Source organism: Pimephales promelas, chromosome 4 (assembly GCF_988280905.1).
Source record: "Pimephales promelas chromosome 4, fPimPro1.hap1.1, whole genome shotgun sequence".
Taxonomy (NCBI): domain Eukaryota; kingdom Metazoa; phylum Chordata; class Actinopteri; order Cypriniformes; family Leuciscidae; genus Pimephales; species Pimephales promelas.
Genome location: NC_142772.1, coordinates 19247295 through 19272515, shown reverse-complemented (window position 1 = coordinate 19272515; position 25221 = coordinate 19247295). Strand labels below are relative to the sequence as shown.

Genomic DNA, 25221 nt, shown 5'->3' with positions numbered 1-25221 from the left:
ACTTTTTTATTTTATTTTTTTGGCAAAACATGCTTTTCAGGACTCTTGCGTAAAGTACTCGCAATGCACATGCGCACTAAAGTCCTCAAGGGTGAGGGTTATATCAGCAGCTGTTTGACCTAAGTTATGTTTGACAGCAGGAAGCGCTTGCACGTGTTTGCCGTTGCTTGGCCACCCCCATCAACAGGAGCAATTTTAGAGGTAGCTATATTACTTTAAACGGTGTTGTATTTGCTGATGCTCAAATTCTTCAGATGATTTACAAATTAATTTCCTTTCATTTCCTTACACACTTTCAGTTGTATCCGCAGAGCTATTTAATGTTGTTTTTGTTGTCCTTAATTGAGGAGGAGTCTTGCGATATCAAATGTTATTTCCGGACGTTTGATAAGCTGGTTAACGTTATATCACAGACAGAAGACCATATACGCAAAATTTACCTATGCATATTTTAGCCCTTCTCTGGTGGGTTATAGCTGAGGTAATTTGACTCGTTTTTTTTTTTTTTTTTTGCATGAATACAAGGTTTTGTCTTGATTAAACATGAAGATTGCTGTACTTGGCGCGACTGGTCAAACCGGACAGCAGCTGGTGAACCAGGCTCTTCAGCAAGGACACTCCGTCACAGCCGTCGTCAGAAACCCGGAAAAACTGACTGTAACACACGAGAACCTCAAGGTAAATAATAGGATAAACATGTAAGAATTTCAAAGTTTCATTTTAAACGTTATTATTGTTTTGTTTGTTTTTTAATGGCATGATGAAAATTAGGAATTATTACGCTACATTTGATCGAATTGCTTTCAGGTGTAAAAGAATGCAAATCCACAATCTCAAATGCAACTAAATTCATTTAACAATGCCCTTCATGACAAACCAAAGCATATCTTACTTTTACAATGTATTTACATAAAGTATGAGTATATAGTCCGAGTTGTTCTAATTTCTTTCTTAGTTGTCTCAGATTTCCACCATGATAAATGTTGAAAGGATGTATAAAAGCATTATACATAATGTATTATTGTTATATAAAGTATTGGTAACACTTTACAATAAGGTTCTTTTATTAAACATTAGTTATCTATTAACTAACATGAAGTAACCATGAGCAATATTTGTTACGGTTTTTGTTCATCTTTGTTAATTTTAGTTAAAACAAATCCAGCTATTCATTGTTTGTTCACGTTAGTTCACAGTGCCTTAACTAATGTTAACAAGATTTTAATAAAGTATTAGTAAATGTTGAAATTAACACTAACAAAGATTAACAAATGCTGAAGTAGTGTTGTTCATTCTTAGTTAATTTTAACTAATGAACCTTATTGTAAAGTGTTACCAAAGTATTTAGATAAACTCATTAGCTCTCATTTCCTTTCTTACCTACTTTATAATTTGAATAAAAGTAAGGATTTCTAAGTCACCAAGGTTCCAATGTGAACTTTTTAATGAGTTTTTGTATGTAAAATTTAGCATAACGTCACAAGGGTGGCATAAAAAAAGGAATGTGATTGATTTATGGGTTGTGCAGAAAGTATTTTATGGACAGTTATCCAGGCACAGCATTGCTACATTGATATGATTAACACCATGAAGCTGCCACTGAAGATAATACTTCATGTGTTCAAGAGTAGATTTTCAGTGGCTACTTTGTAGTTACAACTAGCATGGGACCTCATAACCATGTAACCTTGTTTAATTGCATGCTCTCATGTGATAGGTGGTTAAGGGAGACATTTTTTCTGAAGACAGCCTGAAACCGCATTTCAAAGGCCAGGATGCTGTGTTGTCCTGTCTTGGCTTTCCAATCTCATTTTTTTATGGAATCACTGGCTACACCCAGTCTATGATGGCAGCTTTAAACGCTATGCGTGATGCCAAAGTGAATCGAATCATCACCATGACCTCATGGTACACTGACCGTAAGTGCTGTTATTATTTGCAGGTGCATGAATCTGAAAGTTCTTTACTAGGGGTGTAACAATATATCGTGTCACAATATATCATAATTAAAAAATGCAATCTGTATTTGTGCATAGTTCACTTTATAAAAATTGTTTAGGGGTAGGGTGTCCCAGCTCTTGTTGAGATCGAGGGGTAGGGCTACATAGCCCTCGAAACGAAGATTTTTCTAGAGGCACACTCTAAACGGAGGGCTACGAGAAAGTTTGCAGAATACATTGCAAATCACCGGCGAGATGGCTTTGCAAACGGTGAAACACGATGCCAGATGACAACACCATGCACTTTATTTACTCGTATAATAATACTATAGTCATTTAAATTAAGAAATTGTATAATAAATTACCTTTCCTTTACGAATCAGAAAAGACATACATTTCAAGAAAGGAATGTTATAAACATCATGTTTCCTCAGCAGCTGTGCTGATTGTCAGTTGTTGTCATGGAGTAATCCTGTAAAAACTCCGTAACGACAGAGCCATCGCCGACAACTGATAACGTATCGGGTTCATGAAGGGTTGTTCGATTTCTTAGGGGAATATTTCAACCCCTTGGCCCTTGTAACTCTGTTTTAAGGGGCTAGGGGTACACTCGAAAACAAGGGTAGGGCCAAGGGGTGAATTGGGATTGAGCCTTAGTGTCAGACAGTACTACATTAAACTACTATAATGTTGTATTTAATGTATAATAATGCTATAGGGGGAATATTTGTGGGTCCTGATAATTTCAAATGTCTGATGTTCCCAGTTAAAAGTGGCCTACATTGTTTTAAATATATGTAGTCAATGACTAGGATATTTGTCTAAAATAATTCTGTTTTTAGCTTCAGAATCATGAATATTTGTATTCTGGTGTCACCATTGCCCTGTGCATTGGGTTACCAGCACCAAATCCAAGCCTATTCATTTCCACCCCAATATTTAGCATTTTAATCAACAGTAAATTTTGCATTAACCTTTTTACCACTTGGAGTATCGCAATAATATCGTATTGTGAGTTCAGTATCATGATGTGTATCGAATCGTGACATGAGGTGTTGCACCCCTATTTTTTACCTTACAATGTATTTTTGGTCTGATCGGTTGTCTGGTATAGTAATTGGACTGTTGTGATACTCTTCACAGCTAATTCAGGCTCCAACTCTTCCTTTCTCATCCGCTTCATGTTGCTTCCCATGATTAGAAGCGTTCTGAACAACATGTATGAAATGGAAAACTTTCTTAAGCAGACTGATGACATCAACTGGACTGTTGTCCGGCCTCCTGGCCTCAAGAATACACCAACAACAGGTGGGATTTATAATAAAAATTTTTTGATATAAATTAAAATATAATCAATGTATGCATTTTGTTTGATTGTTACATTAAGTAACAGGTAAAATGTAGTGGTGGACAGTAACAAAGTATTTTTACTTCTTTACTGTACTTAAGTACATCTGTACTTTTATCAGAGTATTTTTATTTAGGGAAACTTTTACTTCGCTACATTTCATAAACATTTCTTGTTATTTTTGAACTTATTTTGATCATATGCTCTGAGATACAAGAGCGGTGTCCGATTTGTGAACGAGCTGATTCTTTTTAATTAACCTGTTAAATCAATGACCAATTGAACCGATCCGACTGCATGAGTTCACAAATCACTGATTCATACGATCTGGTCAAAGCGAGACTCCAGTTAGCAATTCATTGAATTCACAAGTCTGACTCAAAATGAGCCAAGAACCTGAGGTCCTTGGAGCTTACTAATGCTGAATTTTAGGATGTATTATTGTAAATTAAAATTGTATTTATGGCATGGCTGTCAGTTGTTTGTGAACTACAGGGTTCCCACGCAGTAGGAGTATGGAAAAGTATGGAATTTGATTTGAGTAACTTCCAGGTCTAGATAAGTATGGAAAAAATAAAATAAAACAGAGTATGGAAACCATCGTGTTTTCAGACTAAAACCCCTATTAAGTATTACTTTTTCTAAAATATAAAATAATACTAAAAAAATGGGTAACATTTTACAATAAGGTTCATAAGTTAACTACATTTGTTAACATGAACTAATAATAAATTGCACATAATCTTAATCACATTTGTCAATCTTTGTTAATGTAAATTTCAACATTTACTAATACTTTATTAAAACATTGTGAACATTAGTTAATGCACTGTGAACTAACATGAACAAACAATGAACAACTGTATTTTGATTAACCAACATTAACAAAGATGAACAAAAACAGTAACAAATGTATTGCTCATGGTTAGTTCATGTTAGTTAATACATTAACTAATGTTTAATACAAGAACCTTAAAGAGATTCTCCACTTTTTTTTTTGGAAATAGGCTCATTTTACCACTCCCCCAGAGGTAAACAGTTGAGTTTTACCGTTTTCAAATCCATTCAGACGATTTTCTAATATATAGAAGGATATCAGTAACCAGACAGTTTCTGGTCTCATTGACTTCCATAGTAGGAAAAAAATATACAATGGAAGTCAATGAGACCAGAAACTGTCTGGTTACTGATATTCTTCTATATATTAGAAAATCGGCTGAATGGATTTGAAAATGGTAAAATTCAACTGTTTAACTCTGGGGGAGTGGTAAAATGAGCCTATTTCCAAAAAAGTGGAGTATCCCTTTAATGTAAACTGTTACCAAATAACTGTATAGTGAGTTTAATCAAGGGGCACATGACATTTTCATTACGCAACAGTCTCGGTTACAAATGTAACCCTGGTTCCCCTAAGAAGGGGAACGAGACACTGTGCCTGAGAAGACGCAGTGGGAACTAGGGATGCAACGGTACACGGTAAAATCCCGGACCGTTCGGTCAGCCCTGCACGGGACAATCTACCCTCGTGTCCCGCGGGACTTCGGTTTTGCCATAGAGTTCCTGCTGATCCTTTTCCCGTATTTTCCGCACTATAAGGCGCACTTAAAAGCCTTTAATCTTCTCAAAAAACGACAGTGTGCCTTATAATCCGGATCGCCTTATATATGGAATTAGTTAACAACGCTCCGTGTTATTAAATTCGCCTGCGAACTCGCGCTCGTGTCCAGCATATGCCCGCTTTGTCACACGGCGCTGCTCGCGCGTCACAGATGTTCAAAAAACGCTCCCCGTTCACACGGGTCGTCTCATTCAAAACAGCGAGCCGTTGCTGCAGCGAGCCGCCGCACATTGAATATATGAGTCAGGCTGCGAATGTACGTTGTGCCCGCCCCAGCGCGCTCACGCTTACTAAATAAACGCCTCACCTCCGGCTCCGTGCAGTCGCTACATTCCCAGCACATCTAGTGGATGCATAACGCAAACCCAGTCAAACGTTTGACTGCAGTATCTTTTTGCACAAGAATCTCTCAATAGTGGATGAGTAAATAACATTGCACTTTGTATCCTGAATGAAGTTTTTTTTATTATATTATTTTGCTCGGCTCTTTTTATTCAAACCACAAGCTAATTTATGTTTGTTAAAGGTAAAAGTGCACTTTTTCTTTCACATTGATCACTTTATATACCAGTTATCAAGGTTTGGAATTGGGATCCACTTGAATATTCTAAAGTGTGTTTGTTTACATTTTGTATTTTATAAGTGGTAGTTGAAGAGGTTGTATTACTTAGTTCTGTTCAGTACAGACTAGAGTGTTAATTTATTTCATACACATTGATGTTCTTCCTACTGTGACATTATGTTAATGCATATAAGAAAAATAAAACATATTTTTGGGATGAAATAGCAGTCTCTTTCTGCACAAAACATGTACCGAAACCGAACCGAGACCGTGGCCCAAAAACCGAGGTACGAACCGTACCGTGGGCTATCTGTACCGTTGCACCCCTAGTGGGAACGGCATCAACGTGACCTGTGTCTGAAGCACATGTTTAAATGCAACAATGTCCTTGTCACACTGTTACGCTGTTGTGGGAAGGAGGAGGCGGGAACCGGCAAACTTTGAATAACTTTAAAGTCGGCATGAAACGGAAGTTGAGAGTGTAATTTTTTCCTTGTTGTGACTTATATCTGAGTGAAACAGCTTCTAAAATTAGAAAAAAATGTAGGGCGGGGCTTGATTTCATCCTTCGGGAATTGATTGGATCGTTGGAGATTGGGCGTTGCAAACAAAAGGGAGGCAGATTTGAATACCAGTTTACATTCAGTCTGAGAGGCGGTGCACTGATAGCCGCACCCTCATCGGCTCTGTCCACTCCCTTTCGCCATGGTACGTGACCGAATGAGAAGAGAGGTCACTTCGAGGGGGGAGGGAATGGTAATATATTTGATTAAAGATTATAAGGGTACATGAATTTAAAAAAAAAAAATAATGAAGATAAATAATTTATAATAACAGATAAATAATTTATAATAAACTCTACAATATTACGTGTAAAAAAAAAGATTTGTCTCCCTCTAAAGTCTCCCTCATGGAAGACTGCCGCCACACCAAATTTCTCGATATAATGGACTTCAATGGGAACCAAACGGTTCAAGGTCCAATACACAGTTTCAGTGCAGCTTCAAAGGGCTTTAAACAATTTCAGATGATGAATAAGGGTCTTATCAAGCGAAACGATCGCTCATTTAAAAAAAAAAAACAACAACAAAGTTTAAGTTTTATGAGTTAAAATGGTCGCCTTGGTCGCATTCGTGACTTTTCTTGTTCAAACTCGTTAATAAAAATGAATAAATCTTTTTTCATGTCATTTGGCTCATTCAACGAACGAAATGAATGAGTTGACTCGGAAAAAGATTCGTTCATTTTGATAAACGAGTTCGAATAGGAGAGTCACGAACACGCATCACAGAACAGAGCAAGGTGACCATTTGAGCTTATAAAACTTTTTTTTTTTTAAATGACTGATCGTTTTGCTCGATAAGACCCTTATTCATCATCTGGAATTTTTTAAAGCCCTTTGAACAGTTTGCACTGAAATTGTCTTTTGAACCTTGAACCGTTTGGTTCCCATTGAAGTCCATTATATGTAGAAAAATCCTGGAATGTTTTCATCAAAAACCTTAATTTCTTTTCGACTGAAGAAAGAATGACATGGACATCTTGGATGACATGGGGGTGATTCAAGTATCAGCAAAAGTTTTTTTATAAAAGTGAACTACTCCTTCAAGTACATTTAAAAATTAAGTATTTTTTTAATTGAAAAGGAGTAATAATTTTTTAAAGTATCTGTACTTTTACTCAAGTATTGATTTGTTTACTATCTCCACCACTGGTAAAATGCTTATTGAGAAATTTGCCTTTGCTGCAAAGCTATTAGATTTTCACCAATTATATTTCTGTATTTTGTTAAATTTGTGGATTTTTTTTCTCATTCTTTTCAAAGCCAATGAGTTCCTCACACATGAAGGTTATTATGTCCCTGATGAAAATGGTCTGCCAATCGGCCAGTCTGTGTCAAGAGGAGATGTGGCTCGTTTCATGCTCTCTCTACTCAATAACAATGCCTGGATGAAGAAAGCTGTTGCTATCATCACCAAATAAGTTTGCACTTTGCTTGCTCGATGTAAACTAGAAAAAAAACAAACATTTATTTCACAATGAGATTTTCCCCCTATTGTTTTACCTTAATGAAAAATTAAAATTTTGTGAATTCTTTGAATGAAAGATCAAAAGAATAAATGCAGATATATTTCACTGCCTTTGCTCATATTTACCAGGGGTGCCAATATTAGTGGAAGGCACTGTATATCGTGCTTATTTGAATTGTAAAAGGTGTTTCTTGATGCCAAAGAGAGGTTGGCAGAATTACAAGAAAATGTAATTCATAAAATCTTGTAGAAAATGTATTTTGTGATGTAAATTGGATTAACATGAAATTCCAGGGTTAAAAATAGAGAGCAAAGAAATGACAATTGGCTGCATGTACTCTTGCCTTCTCTAAAATACTGTATTGTGAAATTAAATGTGAAAGGCGCTATTTTTTATCAAGGCAACTTTTGTTCATTTCTAATCATTATTAGTCTATAATTTTAGGCATTTGTGTGTAACATAAAACAAATGAATCCCTGTCTTAATATCTTAAAATTGTTCAATTCCAGTCTATTCTAAAATACCATTATATAATAATCAAAAATGAACATATTTTAATGTTATAAAAATGTTTCAGGTAAAATTCAGTTCTTTACTTTCTGAAATATATACTCCTGTCTAAACCTGTTTTTTGCATATACATTAGGTTTATTGTTACTATATTTTTTATTATTTGTTTCACTTTATTTTTTGCTTTTTATGTTCATTGATGTATTCAATTTCCCTTGTTTTTATACAGTATACAGACCTACAGATTTTACACTTCAAATAGATTATACAGCTATACACAATGATTACCTTTTAATTTAGTCATTTAGCATATAGTCGTAAGTGATTTAATACCTTTGCTTAATGTATGAAAATGTTGTTCTGGATTAGTCTAAATAAACACTAACTAATAACAAAATATCTGTAGAAAGTACCAGCAGTTCATTCCTGCCACAAACCACTAGTTGGCTCTTCGCCGTTCAAGGAGTTCAACATGGACACAGAGATCTAAGTTTTGGAAGTGAATACTTTGTGAACGATTTTTGTTTTGGTTGTTTGTTGTGGAGCAAATGAATGAATCACTGTCATAAGATTCAGATAGTAAGTTATGCAATTGCTGTGACTGAGTGTCTCATGACCACATGAGTGCAGTGTTGCACTGTTCATAATAAACCGTTTCTGTGGTGAAACGCTGATGTCAGTGTGTCTATAGCCTACCTTATGGAAATACATGTTTGGGATGTTGTATATGGTGTTATAAGCTGATAGCTGCCTTATAATTGTTAAAGTAAGGGCCAAAGGACTTACAAAGCACAAACTTTATCATCAAAAACTTTCTAACATTTTTAACAAAAGAGCAGCCTGAACATTCTGCTAAAGCTTTTCCTTGTGTGAAATTTTGAAGATTTCACCCAGTAAATTGATTTGTGGTAATTTTCTAAATAAAGGTCAAATCCAAAAGCAACAAAAGTATGTCTATAATGCAAGAGCCAAAGGCAACCGGCAAGGAGACTTTCTAGATTGTTCCAGAGCGAGTTGGTTACGTATACCTGCTCTGGTTAGATGGATGAAATTACAGCGATAATAATTGTTGCTAGTATAGATAGATAATATACTTTTTTTAATATATATTTTTAGTTTATACTTGTGTTTAGATCAGACTCCAGTTTTTTGTCAACAGAGATAAAAAATAGTTCATTTCCAGTTTTACTGGTGAGCTTATGCAAGTTGAACTGATGACTTCCTTTGATTTAATGTTCTGATAGTGATTGGAGTACTTTGTCCTCAATGATATTTCTATCTTTGAGGACAAAGTATCATATTCATGATATTTCTACTAGTAAAAAAATCAATTCTTGATATCAACAATTCATTTTGAATGGCAGCCTATGCCGTTTTAGCTTTTATTCATTTCCAGGATATGAATTCTTGATATCAACAATGCCATTTTTTGATATTAAGAATTTAATTGTTGATATCAAGAATTGAATTACTGATATCTGTAATTGTATTTTGACTAGTGAAATGTCACCATAGGCTGCCATTCAAAATTAATTGTTGATATAAAGAATTGATTTTTAACTAGTAGAAATATCATTTTTGATATCAATAATTACATTGTTACTAGTAAAAATGTGAATTCCTGATATTAATAATTAAATTGTCACAAGTTGAAATGTCTATTCTTGATATCAACAATTCAATTGTTACTAGTAAAAATTACAATTTTTGATATCTGAAAATGTATTTCTGATATCAATATTATTTCAGATATCTAAAATGGCTTTCTTACTAGTATAACAATTACATTATAGTTATCAGAAATTAACATTGTCACTAGTGAAAATTGAATTATTCATATCAATAATGAACATTTTTACTAGTAGCAATTCAATTGTTGATTTCAAGAATAACATTTCATCTAGTAACAATTGAATTATTGATATCATAAATAAAGGTTGTTACTAGTATTGTATTTCTGATATGTGAAATTGGAATTTCAACTAGTAAGAAATCAATTCTTGATATCAACAATTGGTTTTGAATGGCAGCCTATGGGGACATTTCACTAGTGAAAATACAATTGCTGATATCAAGAGTTACATTTTTGATATCAAGAATTACATTTTTTGATATCAAAAATGTAATTCTTGATATCAACAATTGAATTCTTGATATCAAAAATGTAATTGTTGATATCAATAATTTAATTGTTGATATCAACAATTAAATTCTTGATATCAAAAAATGTAATTGTTGATGTCAAGAATTCATATCCTGGAAATGAATAAAAGCTAAAATGGCTTGCCAGCCTATGGTGACATTTCACTAGTGAAAATACAATTACAGATATCAATAATTTAATTGTTGATATCAACAATTAAATTCTTGATATCAAAAAAATGGCATTGTTGATATCAAGAATTCATATCCTGCGAATGATTAAAAGTTAAAACGGCTTGCCATAATAACCAGTGTTAGGAAAGAGGATTTATGCATAATGTTGAAGGGGTACATTGAATCATTCGGGGACAAATTAATTGATTCACATTTCAAATGAAAATATGAACATATATGAGAGAAAAAAAACATTTCGTTCACATTTTATTTTATTTTCCCAACCGGAAAAAGCTATATTATTCAGAATATTTCAATAATTATCTTTTTAAAAGAGTATTAAAATGTATTTACGTTGACATGCACAAAAAGGAAAAAAAAAGATTAGTTTAAAAAAGTGCGGAATGCTTTGAAAATGTGTTGAAAATGATGCAGATGCATCATAAGCTTTTTAATGATTCACAAGTTTTTAAACTGTCTCCATATGTGTGTTATTTATAAAAGTAAGTGTGAAATTGCATACATCCTCTAAATAACTAGTCAGGACACTGACTATAAGCTGTCAAGCTATATCCTAAAATCTAACCGCTATACCTCATGCTGTCAGTGTTAGAAATTATTTCAATAATTACATTATTATAGGTGTTCATTAGGTTCTAGTTGAACTTATAAAATGGTTAGTTCCAATTTTTACATTTACTTTATAACTGACGCTTTTATCCAAAGCGACTTACAATTGCTTTATATGTCAGAGGTCACATGCCTCTAGAGCAACTAAGGGTTAAGTGTCTTGCTCAGGGACACATTGGTGTCTCACAGTGGATTCGAACCCGGGTCTCTCACACCAAAGGCATGTGTCTTATCCACTACGCGATCACCACCCCAAATCAATCATTGATTTTGATTGGTCAATATAGCTGTCCTTTATTCACGATAAAACACGGCTATGACCGCTTCACCCAACGGTTCTATTCATCATCGCTGCGCAACACTGCAGATCTTCCATGCACACGTTGGAACGCTGTTGCTATTTATTTTTTTGTAGCTGAATCAAGGCTTTTAGTGATTTTACTTCATGAAAGTTACACTAATAAATAATTTGTTTAAAGTTGCACTAATAATTTGTTTTTTTTTAAACTTTCGTATTTTTATAACCTTTTTATAAAAGCAATAAGGTACGTGAGGCTGTGCTGTATCGTCAATAAGTAACGGCTGAAGGGTGTTGCAGCTGTTACTTATTCACGATACCCTAATTACTTGCGTAACATCAGAACCTCCAACAAATGGAAATGCAAAACACACAACAGATCAGTCTCAATGAAACTGTCTGATGAGAAGTGAACCAAAGAAGTTTTTTTTTTCCTCGATAAAACCTCCTCGTGTTTCTGCATTATCTCAAAACCGGTTCACGAACACAATATGAACAATAACTGGGGGGCGGGGTGGACCACAATGAGCTTTTAGTTGGAGACCTTATCAGTTTGTTTTTTTCAGAACACAAGCAAACACAAACATATCCCTGCACCTGCTCACTGTGACACTCCCATTTTAAGAAATGTACACTAAGAAAAAATTACATTACATAAAAGGAGCTAAACAAATACTCATGGAGTTCCAATATATTATTCACTTATATTCCAACATACGCTGACACCCTCCATTCTCATAAATATTAAATGTGCTGGGTGAAATTTGAACAGTGTTAAGAAGACAAACATATCTGTATCTTTACAGTTACACTGCAACTGTTTGACATGCAAACAGCCGTCAGTGTGCAAGCAGCAATATTAACCTTGTACATATCACTCAATCGAAGCCTGTTTCTGGACATTTTCACTGAACTTCTTCAAAGATCATCTTAGATTAACAGTAATGCGCACAGTAATATCACATTCAATCAACTCCAATTTCATACATTGTACAGAATATACATAACCAGTTATAAAGACAAATAGATAGATTTGAAAACGTATGAATTGACCATTTCTAGACGGTAATGAATGTATTGGTATAAAATGTTGTAAAGGCCCTTTGGAGTGAGTAAAATACCAATTACTGAACAATGACAGAAGAATATGATCCAGTGTAGTCTTGCGTTTAATTCCCACATTTTCATTTGGGTTCTTATGTTATTCACCGTAAAATTTGTTGATTTCTTCTTGATACATTTTACTGACAACAGGCCTTTTGAGCTTCATGGTTGGACCTGAGAAGAAGAAAAACTTGAGCTCAACTTTACATCTAATCTGTTTACATTCCTCTCTGTAATTATGCATTCAAGAATGCAGTTAGGCAAGCATGTTGACTGTGTCATCAAAAGATGCGAGGCCTACATCAATTAGACTGACATGAACAAATATGATAAGCATTTGTGTCAGTTCAAGTCAAAGCTGACAAATTAAAGTACTTTCACTATCTTTACTTCACTTTCTCTATTGTATATTCTAGTCTATATAAAGAAGTAGGGCTGTCAAACGATTAATCGCATCCAAAATAAAAGTTTGTGTTTATATGTGGGTGCACTGTGTATAATTATTTTGTACATATATAAAATGCACACACATGCATGTATATTTAAGAAAAAAATATGATTTATATATAAAATATTTATATATCATATAAATTATATATAAATCTATAGACAGTACATACATGAAAATATTTCTTAAATATATACAAGCATGTGTGTATTTATACACAGTATATATAATAATTATACACAGTGCACCCACATATAGTATGCAAACACAAACTTTTATATTGGATGTGATTAATCGCGATTAATTGTTTGATAGCCCTATAAAGAAGTAATAACACTCACCAAGTTCTCCGCCAGATATGGAGAAGTCTCGTGGAAGGATGGTCCACTTCTGGACTCTCTGGGCATTGGATGCCGCTTTGGCGTTCACGCGGTCTAAGCCCTCCTGGATGGCTTTGTAAATGGCTGGCTCTTTTTTGCTAATGATCTCCGAGACTTTGCTGGCAATTACACCATGCTGCCGACAAAACTCCACCGCTAGTGGTGTCAGTTCATCCGTGGGGTCTCCATTGTCATCGACGTTACACTAAAAATAAGATTCAGTGATTTAAAAAGAAAATATAACAACGCATATTTTAAAAATGGTGCCTTAGCAAATACTCTTTTATAGTGGCTGGTATAAATGTAAACATTTAGTAAAATGACCGTATTTAATGGTCTCACTAAGTAAAAATAGACGTACTTTGAGTGTAATTAGCATAGCAAGGAACTTCTTTTTGTCTCCAATCAACATAATATTGCTGATGATTGACACCTCCTCTTTTAGGGCATCCTCAATAGGGACGGGTGCGACATTTTCTCCACCGGCAGTAATGATTATTTCTGAAAAAGCAAGGTAATTAGAGACAAATTAATGTTATTGTTTATCATTCTATATGCATTTATCAAATTGATATGATAATTTCCTGCTCACAGTAACTGGAGCGTTATCCAAAGGCATTGAGAAAATATTTTTTAATGATATCTCATAGACATTTAAAGACCTTTTGTGACCGGCACGTCCGTTACTCGGGCATTGGTATATTTTATTGTTGCGATCATCAGTCTACTTTTGTTATATAACTGTGTTTAACAGAAAACTGCCAAGTGAAAAACTATATTACCCATGATTCTGCAAAGAAATCTGCGGTAAGATTATATAATTTAATTTATAATAAGCCATTAAGTTAACAGTCTTGTACCGTGCTTTTTTGTCAGATAATCACATACTTTTTTGATTAAAATCAAAGTTTGTAATGTTGTGCCTTACCTTGAAGCTAGTTGGTTTGGTTCATTTAACTATTTCATAAAGAATTGCAAAAATTCCATGGGAAAAGTACTTATGGATCTTAGGACGATGAGAAACTGAACAAATGTGTACGTCTACCTTTTATTCTGCCAGTGATGAACAGGAAGTCATTGCTGTCATGTTTGCCCAGGTCTCCTGAGTGGAGCCACCCTTCTGCATCCAGTGCCTCCTCAGTCTTGTCTGGCATATTCAGGTATCCCATGAACACATGCCTTCCCCAAAAACAGATCTCACCATTCCCATCACTATCTGGTTTATCTAACTTGGTTTTGCAGCCTGTCAACACCTTACCACAGCTGGAGGAAGAAAAAAATAAACACGTCTGTCACATTCGATTATCATCAGAAGCATTTTTTTATAAGTATCCAGTGACTTTAAACCAGTAGTCGATGTTTTAACCAGTAGTCGAGTCAAGCCAAGTTTAAACAGGTTGAGTTTATCACATTAATCAAGAAAATATTCTATAAAGCCTGAACCAGAAAATGTTTTGTCTAAATTTTAAAATAGTATATATATACTGTATATATATATATATATATATATATATATATATATATATATATATATATATATATATATATTGTTTTTTTGTTTTTTTTTTTCGTTTTAGTTTTACAACTTGTAGGCCCAACCTTTTTTTGTAAAATATTTAGTTCAAAATGTTTGTTATATTTCTTTTAAAATAAATACATTTTCTTACTTGGATGTATATTTTGTCATTCAATTCTAAAGGGATAGTTCACACAAAAACGTACATTCTGCAATAATTCACTCGCCCTTAAGTTCTTCTAAACCTGTTCTCTTTGTAATGTGGCTTAAATCTCCACTTAGTTAATAGGACCACTGTAATTGCGAGAACAATTAAATAGCGTGACATATTCTGTGTTTATTTTTAGGTGACATATACATATTATGTGTATTTAGTATGGTAATAACAGTAAAGTATGTATAATTAAGTACTGTAACTAAACCTAAATTAAACCCTAGCCCTATAGTTTCAGTTTATTTATTTTTAAAGCACATTTAAACAATCACAAGACTGACCAAAGTGCTGTACATGAGAAAAGAAAACAAATACAAAAGTATAAAATATAGCAAAGTACATGTAGTTCAGTGATATTACCCAGTGTTTATTTCTAACCCTAACACTAGTAAGCATGTAATAGGTATACATATAATACCATAAAATAAGGTGTTTGCAGTTTTTGGGGCTTTTTTTTCTAAATGTAAATAGAAATAATACCATCACACAGGTTTGAAGCAACATGAAGTGAGCATAACAACATTTCAAATATGTTAATATATATATATATATATATATATATACACACGGCACATCATGCCTCTGACCTCATAATGCGATAACCCTCAGCACAGGAGACGGAGTGAGGTCCAGTGCTCTCGCTCATGCCGTACAGCTCATAGACAGGTATGTGAAGGCTCATGAAGTACTCCAGTGTGTCTTTGGTAATGGGAGCTGCACCGGTGTAACAGGCTTTACAGCGGTCAAGACCCAGAGCTTTGAGCACATTCTTGAAAACCAGATGATTGGCCAAGCTGAAGCCCCAAGGCACTGAATAATCCCTGCAGAGAAATAACATGAGCTTCAGGTTTCTTTCAATTCAATCTATAAATTGGTGGTTCTTTTAAAAACTCACCCATTCATGGCATTATAGCTCGCTTGAAGTCCGATTCCCTTCGCCCAATCGCCAATCTTCTTCTTCACGACGGATGACTTTGCACCAACGGCTTTCATTGCTTCTTGCATTTTTTCCCACACTCTGGGAACTCCCAAGAAGCTCGTGGGACGCACCTCTCTCAGGGTGTTGGCCAGGGAACCCTGTATTGTTTAACCAAGACACTGCCAGTTATTCATTTGTGTTTCCTCATTTCTACAGAAGTATCTGCTGAACGCATAAATGTAAATCTAGATAAATACATTTTTTCCACAAGTAAATAATGTAAACATCTTAAGACTTTAACCTTCAGGGCATCTGGCTCGGCGAAATTGGTGACGGCGGCAAACCTCATGCAGATCCACAAGTCTTGGACTTGGGCTGCCACATGACTCAGAGGCAAGTAGCTCACCACTTCCTCCTCAGCCATCTTCAGCCGGACCATGTGACCTGCTGAATTGGCTGTCCATGTGATCTGGACACAGGAGGGATGAATTTACAACACTTATCCATCAAAATGAGAAGAAATACACTTAGAGTTTATCTGTGATTAATTACATTTGGCATTGAAGTAAATGCTGAGCTATACGTGGTACTCACATTATCATGGCTGAGCATGACCCCTTTGGGATTCCCTGTGGTGCCTGAGGTGTATATTAATATGCAGCACTCATTGGCCTTTTGACTGTCTATAATCGCATCCAGCTCAGCATCAGGGACATTCTCTCCCAACTTCATAAATTCAGCCCACTGAGAGAACAAATTCGTGGATATATTCAAACATACCAGGAGCATTGTTTAATTATTTGTATAGTAGACATGATAGAACGTTTTGCTTGTTTACACTCACTTTCCACAACTATATATATGAAAAGTTCAGATTTTCTTCTAGAATGATAATTCAATGAAGATTACCTATTAATTGTCGTTTAGGTGAAATTACTGAACTTAAATATACAAGCTTGATAAAAATGATCCTTCTAGAAGAAAATTTCAAATGGCACTTAGAGGCTTTTGCATCTGAACTCTTCATATGCATACTTGTAATTATCAGTAAACCGCCAGCATGCATTTGTATGTTTTGTACAGAAAACCATGTGACACATTTTGCAGTTTTATACAATATTTGGCAAAAACGTACCGTATATAAGTTTGGTAACTTCTGCTCCAGTTCATCCTTGTACTGAACAATAGCCTTCAAATGTGGCAGCTGATCCCTCACCTGTAATGACAGTGAAAAAAAAATGTATTAGTATCTTAGGAGAAGATTTAGTATAGACCATTTCACAAGATGTAAACAACACTGGTCCAGAAACACTTCCTGTTTCAGTTTGTAACTGTTTTCTTTATTTCACATGTAAAGAAAACATCTTAAAGTTTTGTTTAACTTTTTGATTCAGTTTTAAATGTTCTGTTGATTGTATTTTATCCCAGCTTTTATGTAGTGTTAAAAAACTAAAACAGGAAGTGCTTCTGGACCAGTGTTGTTTACATCTTGTGAAATGGTCTATATATCATGTTTAGCTTTGGGTTCTGGTCATATGTTTAGTTCCTGTGTCATTTGTTCCCATTGTTTCCTCTGCTTGTTTGTTTCCATGGTTTCTGATTTGTTAATTGATTATGCTCACCTGTCTTTTGTTAAATTCCCATCTTTCCTAATGTACTTAAGCCTGTGTTTTCAGTTCAGTTTTGTGATAGATGTTCTGTTTTGTGTTGGTTTTCTCCTGTTTCTAAATGATGTTTGCTGCAACTAGATAAACATATATAAACTATAGACACACTACACTATTTATTGTTGTTTGTTCATTAACATTAATACTTTACACAGGGAGTATTGTTTCCGTTTCACAGACAAGATTAAGCCTAGCGTAAGCTACTTAAATGCCCGTAAAACTGGAACTGTATGTAAAAATTTACATTAGTCAAGATTATTAAATGCTGCAAAAGCATTGTTCATAATTATTTAATGTCATACCATGGTCTGTCTGAATACTCAATTTTAATTGGCTCGATTTTAATTGGCTTCAAACTCCAGAACGTGCATTAAAAATAGTTTAATGCAGAGCTAGCCACAGATTATCTATTACTTAGCTATTGAATTATCTAATGTTAAAGGATTAGTTCACTTCGAAATGAAAATCCTGTCATCAATTTTTCACTCTGTAGCCGTTTCAAACCTGTATGAATTTATTTTTTCTGTTGAACACAAAAGAAGATATTTTTGAAGAATGTTGGTAACCAGACAGTTCATGAGCCCAGTTTTTTTGGTTTTTTTTTTCAAAAATATCTTCTTTTGTGTTCAACACAAGAAGGAAATTCAGGTTTGAAACAGCTTGAGGGTGAGTAAATGATGACAGGATTTGAATTTTTAAGTGAAGTATCCCTTTAACTTCAGAATCTTTTAGTAAAATGTTACAAGAGACTCATAAATAAGAACTTTCAGACTTACATGTTTTTGTACTTCAAGCAGGAAAAAAAAAACATTTAACATTTTTTGATAAGATTATTTTGATAAGATCCCTATATGAACATTCTTATTCATAATAAGGGTTGTCTGAAGGAAGTATTTAGATTTAGTGGGGGGTTTTTTGTAGCTGATGTAATGAATATATGATTCATCTGCTTTTAACTCATTGTGCAACAGACACACTCTAGATAAGATGGTAATCCAAAATTTTACTGAAATTGTTAACTTGGTAATCTAAGTTTTATATATATTTTTTTTATATCCTTCCAATTCCATCTGAATTATTACATAAATGCTTAATAAACAACTGTTAATGCACTTACTCTTTTGTTAAAAAGAATTCCATCTCTGTATTAGCTCATACTTTTGTGAGCAGTTCTGAAACTTTGTATTGCACCACTTATGTTCAAAACCTGCAAAACTGTGGGAAAGGATTGTGAAAGCATGGTTTACATGGATTCATGGATTATGGTTAACAAATCTGAGAGCACGGATTGGAAAATGACAGGTACAGTTAATTAACCCATGTGTGCAATCTGTTTAAACCGAGGGAACAATGAAAGAATCTGTAAGTATGGTTTATAAACTGAGGGGACGAATTGCAAAACTGTGGCCATATCCGTGTGACTTTTTTGTTTTTCTACAGGTGACTCAGTCATTTGTAATTTGATAAAATCATCCGCTAAATGATAAAATACCAGTCAGATTACTTTGGAAATTTTGGTTTGATATACATCGCTGGCTGTCAGTAAAAATGGAGACAGTTCCTCCTATAGCCCTGCAAGATGTGCTCTTTTTTAAGTGCGATTTAAACTTAGATTTCATTGATGTTGTAAATGTTGTTTTATTGATGGGGAAATATCATATCCATAGTTGTAAATGGAAAAAAAATGTAAGCCCTCCTTTAATATATTTCTATTCAATTTTACTCAAGAGCTTCAAAATACTTCAAAAAACGTAATAGAAAGACTGAAACTTTATGTCTCTCTTTATCAAAATATTTACTGTTTTCATTCCTTTCATGTGTACTGGCTATGTGCTTGTATTCACCCTTGCTCCTTTTTTTTTTTTTTTTTTTTAAATCCAAACTCTGTATTTATCTAAATGGAAGTGTCTTACAGTTTTGTTTCTGTACATAATGCAAAAATAAAATAAAAAATATGAAAAAATACCATTCATTTTCAAAATACCTGGAGGATTTTGATCAGCTGCTTGTTGTTTTCAACCACCAGAATATTAGCTTCACAATTATCAGCAACATACTGGCAGGCCTCTGGAGAGTTGGTGGTGTAGATGCCAGTGGCCAATCCCCTGTGACAAAACGAGAGATATGTGTGTTCACACGGCTACTTTATCTGATCCTGCATTTCATAATCACTTATTCAATAAGAGATGAACAGTCAATACCCTGCTAGGATACATCCGACATCTGCTATGAACCATTCAGGAGAATTGAAGCCCAGAATACCGACTCCGTGGAATCGCTCCAGGCCAAGCTAGAGTACACAAAGAGCAAATTGACTCAATATATGCAAAAGCAGTTCATCGCTTAGTGTTGTTTAGAGCTTCAACACAACAATTAAACTCGAGTTGTAAAAACTTTGACTCCTTAATGCCTTAAGCCAATAGTTTAACTATTACACAAATGATAGGATATATCATTCAATCTTCAAAGGGACTTTCACAAGCAAATAAGCTAGATAAACTATTAAGACACGTTTAGAATATCATCGTTTTTAAACATATTAACTAACATAAACTAACCGTGAGCAATACATACGTTACTGTATTTATTAAACTTTGTTGATAAAAATACAGTTGTTCATTGTTTGTTCATAGTGCATTAACTAATGTTAACAAGATTTTAATAAAGCATTAGTAAATGTTTAAATTAACATAAAAATGCTGTATAAGAGCAGTTCATTATTAACTAATGTTGTTAACTAATAAACCTTAAGTGTTACCCAGTTCTTTTCATAGACAGTGTTTCTGAAAAACATTTGAAATTCATTTTCAAAGAATAAAAAAAAGTTGTGAACTCTTACCTTCAGAAAGCTTTTGGCTGCCGCTCTTGAATGTTGATAGTACTCTTTATAGGTCAGGGTGACCCATGCTCCGTCTTTCTTCGCACGGAGAGCGGGAGAGTCTCCGTACCTCTCCACTGTAGCCATGAACATCTGATGGACCGTCATGGGAGGTTCTGAGCCGGGTTCTGAAGCGTTCATCCTCAGTTTGACAGCCTTGTCTTTGACTGTGCTCCACAGCTTCTCGGCCGGAGCGAGACGCACATCATCAGCCTTCAATGGTATAGCCGGTTCATCGTCTTTATGAGCAGGACAGTAAGGACACACAGGAGACATGACCATATATTAAAAATGCTTCTGAAAGGAATTGTATCTCAATGGATTAAGCTCCTGTAAGTGTCTAAGCAAGAACAGATCAGTCTATCCAAGCGCCTAGCCTCGTCTCCTATCACACATACAGAGAAACGCGGATGAACTGACAGCCTAACAAGAGTGCAAAAATAGGTCAGGTTACTGACAGGATATGGTGTGTGTATCTCACCAATCAGGTTTGGTCACAACAACAATCCCAACTAGTTAAAAAAAAATCTATTTCTATTTTTAACTAGTGAATTTACATGTTGTTGGCTACAAATACATACATTATCTGCTGCAGCTATATGGGGACTTGCAAAGATTTCTATTGTTTTTAATATGCAGAAAACTTAACTGTATTTGATGCTGTTTTAACAAATGAGGACATACCAAAGAGAAGTTTCTCTCAGGTTTAACTCACTTCTGGGAACAAATTTGTAAGGGATGCACCGATATGAAAATTGACCGCTTCCAAGAACCAATCATTTTTTATATTTGAAAGCCGATAACTTATATATATATATATATATATATATATATATATATATGCCGATATCTAAATCATCATTTTTGAGAGACTGATTAAAATCCATGTCCCAATGTTCTAATTATAATTTAATGTAGCCGACATGACATATGCAGAAATGACTGCGCATGTTGCACTTAACTGTATTTTCCTTTTTTGAATGGATTCAACTCATATTTCAAAACCATCATGAAGAACAGTGCGCATCTGAAGTGCCTCAGCTGTAGGAAATAATCCACTATTTATCGGCCTAAATTTCTTATCGGACTGATAACGATAACATTAAAAAATGATCATTTATCATCCGATACCTATATGGTGGATATATCGTACATCCCTAAATTCTGTCAAGTAAGACATGATCCTGGATCAACATTCCTGTCCCAAAATGTAGTCCTTACCCAATCCCTACCAAACCCGTCCCTACCCATAGTGAGGGTAATGAAAGGTAAAATAGCACTGATATTTAAGTACTTCACCCTGGTTCTAAGCCTAAACTTGACATAAACTTTAAACATGTCCCTCAAATAGGATTGGTTGATTGGAAAGTTGATCCAGGATTAACAAAGATGTTGAACATGTAGTACTCGGTGAAATCATGTTCCCCATTTTCACAAGAATCTATATGTCAATAATCTTCTGTATATTTCCCAGCAAGTAGAACATAACTGATGGGTATTGAATATTTCTCAGAATTTATGCAAAACAGTTGGATTCTCAATATGTAAACATTTTGGGAATATTCATGTGAAGACTGTACCTGTGTTACTTTTTACAGAGAATGAACAATTTCCATTTGGTTGGTTTTTGGAGTCATTGAGTGCCACAGTCTGATATTCCTCAGTTTTAACAGAACTAAGGAGAAAGACAAGTGAGACTTCTGTCATGGTAACATAATAGATCAGCAAAAAAAAAATATATATATATATATATATTATGTATATGCAGTAAATTGGAGGACAGAAATTCCATAATTCATTGATTAAGTCTACATACCCATTTCCAGAGACAGGAATTTCCTTGGAATCACTGGGTGATATCTCATCAGCAGACATTGTACAGTCTTAAAATGACAAAAAAAAAATGTATTTATTTATTTACAAAACTCCAAAAACGTGAACTCGCAAAGTAGCGACCAAATGCAATATGTCCAATGTGTTCCTTTCAGTCAAAACTGGCCAAGACTCTCACACTAGTGGTTTCAAAATGTCATTTATCTTTATATGTACCCCAACCCTTGCTATTATTGCAAAATACTATCAATATGTGCCAGTGGATACAGTGCCAGATGATGAAAGCAGCAGAGGAGAGGGTTTCTGTGAAACACTGGCCTTTCGTCTACATTAGGAAACTGTAAGACAGTCTAGTCGAATGTGCAAATGTGCACGTCTTTAAATCTTGATTTACATACTTAGAGTTTACATATGAGAAATGGCTATGGCTCTTTTGGTGCTTCCTGAGGTTTACACAAGTGTGCCATCTAGAGTATGTCTAATGTATTGCTTATACTTGACAAATAAAGGGATAGTTCACTTTGAAATTAATTTTTGATATGTTTTAGCTTACCTCAAGCCAGGTCATCCAAGATGTAGATGTCTTTGTTTCCATAGTAGTATTAATTTTTATATTTTTAGGTCAAACCGTTCTTGTCTGTGACTCATATAATGGTCTATGGTCACCACCTTAAAGAGCATGCACAGAGAAGACCAAATTAAATACTATGTCAGTACGTCTTAGTTTTGCTTACCTTGGCGAAAGCCGAGTATAAATCAGCATGAAGTTTTTAACATCTACTCTCGTGTAATGGAAATCATGATTTCCATTACCTGTCAATGTAAGTACACATTGATAACCTAAGACACGAAACGCGCGATTTGTGTGAAAAAAAGAACAGTATTTATATCACTTTTACCTCTTGAAACCACAGCCATGGTCTAAATTAAACATGATTTAATGACTCGTAAATGTAAGTACACATTGATGGGCTAAGACACGAAACGAGCAGCTTGTGTGAGAAAAACAGTATTTATATCGTTTTTACCCCTTGTAACCACAGCCACAAAGCGCCCGCACCCTCAGATCAATTGGACGTGGCTGTGGTTACAAAAGGTTAATACAAAATAAATACTGTTCGTTTTCTCACACACACCGCTCGTTTCGTGTTTTAGGCATCAATATGTACTTACATTTACGAGTCATTAAATCATGTTTAATCTGGACTTCTCTGTGCATGCTCTTTGAGGTGGTGACCATAGACCTACATTATATGACTGACCGACAAGAACGGTTTGACCTAAATATATCAAAATTGAAACTACTGCGGAAAGAAAGACACCTACATCTTAAGAAAAGCTAAAACATACCAAAACTTTATTTCAAAGTGAACTATCGCTTTAAGTTGAGTAGATTGGACGTTGTATTTTGAAAAGTCACATTGTGATTGTGGTATATCGGGCAATTAGAATAAGGTAGGCCTACTCAAAAGATGTCAAGCTTCTGACATTTGCCTTGAATTCCATAAAAGAGTTCATTAAACAGTTAATAAACTGTTTAATAGTTCATTAACTAAATTCAAATCCTTGTAATGCTACCTAGAAGGTCATCACTAGACTGTACTCAAGATTGCAAAATGACAAAGTTCATGATAATTACAACATAAGTGTGGCCACATCATGATCTTTGTCATTTTGAACTTGTACACAGATGTGAAAAAAAAAAAAGAATTCTGAGACTGCCACAGGTCATTACTGGCAAGAAGGAAATAGGCTCAAGTATAATCTTGTGAAATAATTTGATGCCTTTAAGGAATCAGATCCTAATCTGCACTTAAAAAGTAGGGAGTGAAGGTGTCATGTTAAATGTTCACTCATTCACATTAGCAGCTTTTTACAAATACCATGCTATTGTACTGAATCAAAGCTTCATGCATGAAAAAAATATTTTCAAAACTGCAGCAGTTCTATAGTGCACGCTATAACAGACCACCTGGTGACAAGGTGAAGAGAGCAGTTTACTCAGCTGGGTTTAATTGGAAAGTTAGGTTTATGTATAGGCGCACCTTAAAAAATTAACATTTACACTGTTATTGCCCAGAGGGAAAAAAAATAATAATTAATGACCCATTCGCATACTGTCACACTTTATGATGTAAATCACAGTGGAAACAGCCACTAATTTTCACCCAAAACAACATTAGTTTAATCTAACATTGACCAACATTTTGTAGCTACTTTCAACTGCACCGCGACAGATTCGTTTTAGGCAAACAAATGATATTCATAGGAAATGCGTCGTTATGTTAATGTATAACCATAGAAAAGTGAAAACTACTTACACGTTTGTTTTTCCCCTCTGTCAGTCAGGAGTGGATGAGACACAGACGTTTCTCAGGTGCAGTGAGAACTTTACAGAGCACCTAGTGTTACATTCAACCCTATGGACAGTGTAATCGTCACATGACGTGTCACATACATTGTGCTGTGTCTGCGCCATAGGTCTGCGCTCACATTTCCAATATTAAATAAACGATTTAATCGGTACAGAACACTAAACGTTTCAAATGAAAAAAAGAAAACAAATAAATGCAATCTAAATTCGACGTTTGTCGAACCCATAGGCCTACCTTTTTATATAAAAGAAAAACATACAACTTAATGAACTACAATAACAAATGTCCGTCACAGATATTAAACAGAAAATTAAAGAAATTTGACCATTTGTGTGGCACGTTATGTAGCCTAAATATTGTAAGATATTTCAATAAAATTTGCATTGTAAAATCTGTTTCATTTCACGGCATTTGCATAAAGCTTGCAGAAGCTACATCTCAAAAACAGCAAATGTCTGTTCATTCATTTATGTTTGCAGACCTGCTTTTGGCATTTCCGTTTGCTGGTAAATATAGTGTTTTGGCAACTGATCAGCATGTTATTCATTAAGATTGTGTCATACAAGCTCCAAGGTCACAACGTAGATACACTTAGAACCAACAGATACTATGAAAGAGCTGAGAGATTAAGATT

General features: G+C 34.6%; 2 protein-coding genes across 2 annotated transcripts; one reads left to right on the top strand and one right to left on the bottom strand.

Moving 5' to 3' along the window:
* The first annotated feature begins 76 nt into the window (after window positions 1–76).
* On the top strand, window positions 77–7513 carry LOC120470031 (flavin reductase (NADPH)). The gene is made up of 5 exons (XM_039659409.2): window positions 77–201; window positions 526–678; window positions 1718–1919; window positions 3084–3248; window positions 7294–7513. The coding sequence occupies exons 2-5, from the start codon at window positions 544–546 to the stop codon at window positions 7449–7451; spliced, it is 660 nt and encodes a 219-aa protein (XP_039515343.2). The 5' UTR covers window positions 77–201; window positions 526–543; the 3' UTR covers window positions 7452–7513.
* Window positions 7514–11768: 4255 nt separating this feature from the next.
* LOC120487503 (long-chain-fatty-acid--CoA ligase ACSBG2) lies at window positions 11769–25161 on the bottom strand. Its single transcript, XM_039683709.2, has 15 exons — window positions 24534–25161; window positions 22196–22262; window positions 21960–22054; window positions 20341–20618; window positions 19703–19791; window positions 19486–19606; window positions 16970–17050; window positions 16429–16578; window positions 16136–16303; window positions 15811–15992; window positions 15503–15736; window positions 14231–14448; window positions 13547–13686; window positions 13147–13390; window positions 11769–12531 (listed from the first exon to the last, which is right to left on the bottom strand). Exons 2-15 carry the CDS (start codon window positions 22252–22254, stop codon window positions 12455–12457), a joined length of 2136 nt encoding a protein of 711 aa, XP_039539643.2. The 5' UTR covers window positions 22255–22262; window positions 24534–25161; the 3' UTR covers window positions 11769–12454.
* Between the last annotated feature and the right edge of the window lie 60 nt (window positions 25162–25221).